This window comes from Myotis brandtii, unplaced genomic scaffold (genome assembly GCF_000412655.1).
Source record: "Myotis brandtii unplaced genomic scaffold, ASM41265v1 scaffold188, whole genome shotgun sequence".
Taxonomy (NCBI): domain Eukaryota; kingdom Metazoa; phylum Chordata; class Mammalia; order Chiroptera; family Vespertilionidae; genus Myotis; species Myotis brandtii.
Window position 1 is genome coordinate 69,228 of NW_005356985.1, and position 1,213 is coordinate 70,440.

The 1,213-nt window shown below is 67.8% G+C and overlaps 1 protein-coding gene across 1 annotated transcript in view; it reads left to right on the forward strand.

Annotated features, from left to right (window-relative positions):
• MAN2B2 (mannosidase, alpha, class 2B, member 2) overlaps positions 1–872 on the forward strand; it is a 37,230-nt gene extending 36,358 nt beyond the window's left edge. The window contains exon 20 of the mRNA XM_014538276.1: positions 385–872. Coding sequence (XP_014393762.1) covers positions 385–612 — 228 coding nt within the window. The 3' untranslated portion in view covers positions 613–872. The remainder of the gene's footprint in view (positions 1–384) is intronic.
• Positions 873–1,213: the final 341 nt, after the last annotated feature.

Genomic DNA, 1,213 nt, shown 5'->3' on the forward strand with positions numbered 1-1,213 from the left:
CCCCTTTCCCTGAATGCTGATGGCCACTCGGGGCCCTGCCTCCCCCCCTGCGTGGGTGGCTGGGTTGAGCTACTTGGCTGAGGGGGTGGGTGACTGGCTGGGCCTGGTGCCGCCTGAGTACCGCGGGGCAGGAAGGGGCTCGATGTGGGAGGGGCTGCTCTGAGCGCCAGCCACCTCCTGGGCACCCATCCAGCTGGGCAGCTGGGAAGCAGGGCCTCCTGGCCTCAGTTTCCCCACCTGTGAAGTGGGCTCCCGCCAGTAGCTTTGCTGTGAGAATGAAATGAGGGAGGCGTGTTGGGCCCTGGGGGGCCCCCTGCAGCTGTGTGTCCTCTGCTCAGCCCTGGAGCCCGCGGTTCACCCTCCCCCGCACTGCGTTCCCTGCAGGCCGTGCTGCGGGGGCTGGGCACACTGGTGGCCGTGGAGGAGCGCTCACTCACAGGGACCTGGAGTGTGAACTCGCTGCGGCGCTGGAGGTGGAGGACACGCAACAAAGGTTTGGGAGCCCCTGGTTTGGGTGCCGCCCGGCTGCCCCGCACTGCCCCTTCAGGCTGTGTGACCTTGAGCAGGCGGCTCGCCCTCTCTGATTCTGCAGCCGCCCTGAGCCTACCATAGCAGTTAGGAGAGGCTTTGGGCCAGTGCCTGCCTGCCAGGGCTCCACACAGGTGTGTGCGTGTGCGTGTGTGAGTGCGTGTGCGTATGTGTGAGTGCGTGTGAGTGCGGGCCATGCCGCCTGTCCGTGCCCTGGGTGAGACCCACACTCGCTGGCAGCCCCCAGGGTCTGAGTGCCAGGCTGTGCCTTGCTCTGCACACACCACTGTGGCCCCGCCGACCACAGGCTGCTTCCCGCCGCCCAGGCTTTGCTCACGCTGTTCCCTCCGAGATGCCTCCCCCCACCCCGTTTTCTCTCTGTGCCTGGCGCTCCCCGTTCATCTGCTCCCAGAGTGCCTGCTCCTCCCTCTGATTTCGCTTTGGGGCGTATCTGCTGCCCGTGTCCTCCACGGGTCCTGTGGAACCCAGCACCCCCCCCCCAGGCCTGCCTCAGGCGCCTCCGGACGCCCCCTTTTCCCAGCCTCATACGTGGGGCCGGGGCCGTCTCCTTCCTCTCCCGCCCCCGTCCCACGGGCCCCTCGGAGGCCGACAGCAGGTCTAAGCCACGTGTGTTCAGGGCGCAGGGAAGACCAAGGTGGCACTTGGGCGTCGGTCGCCTGTGCTG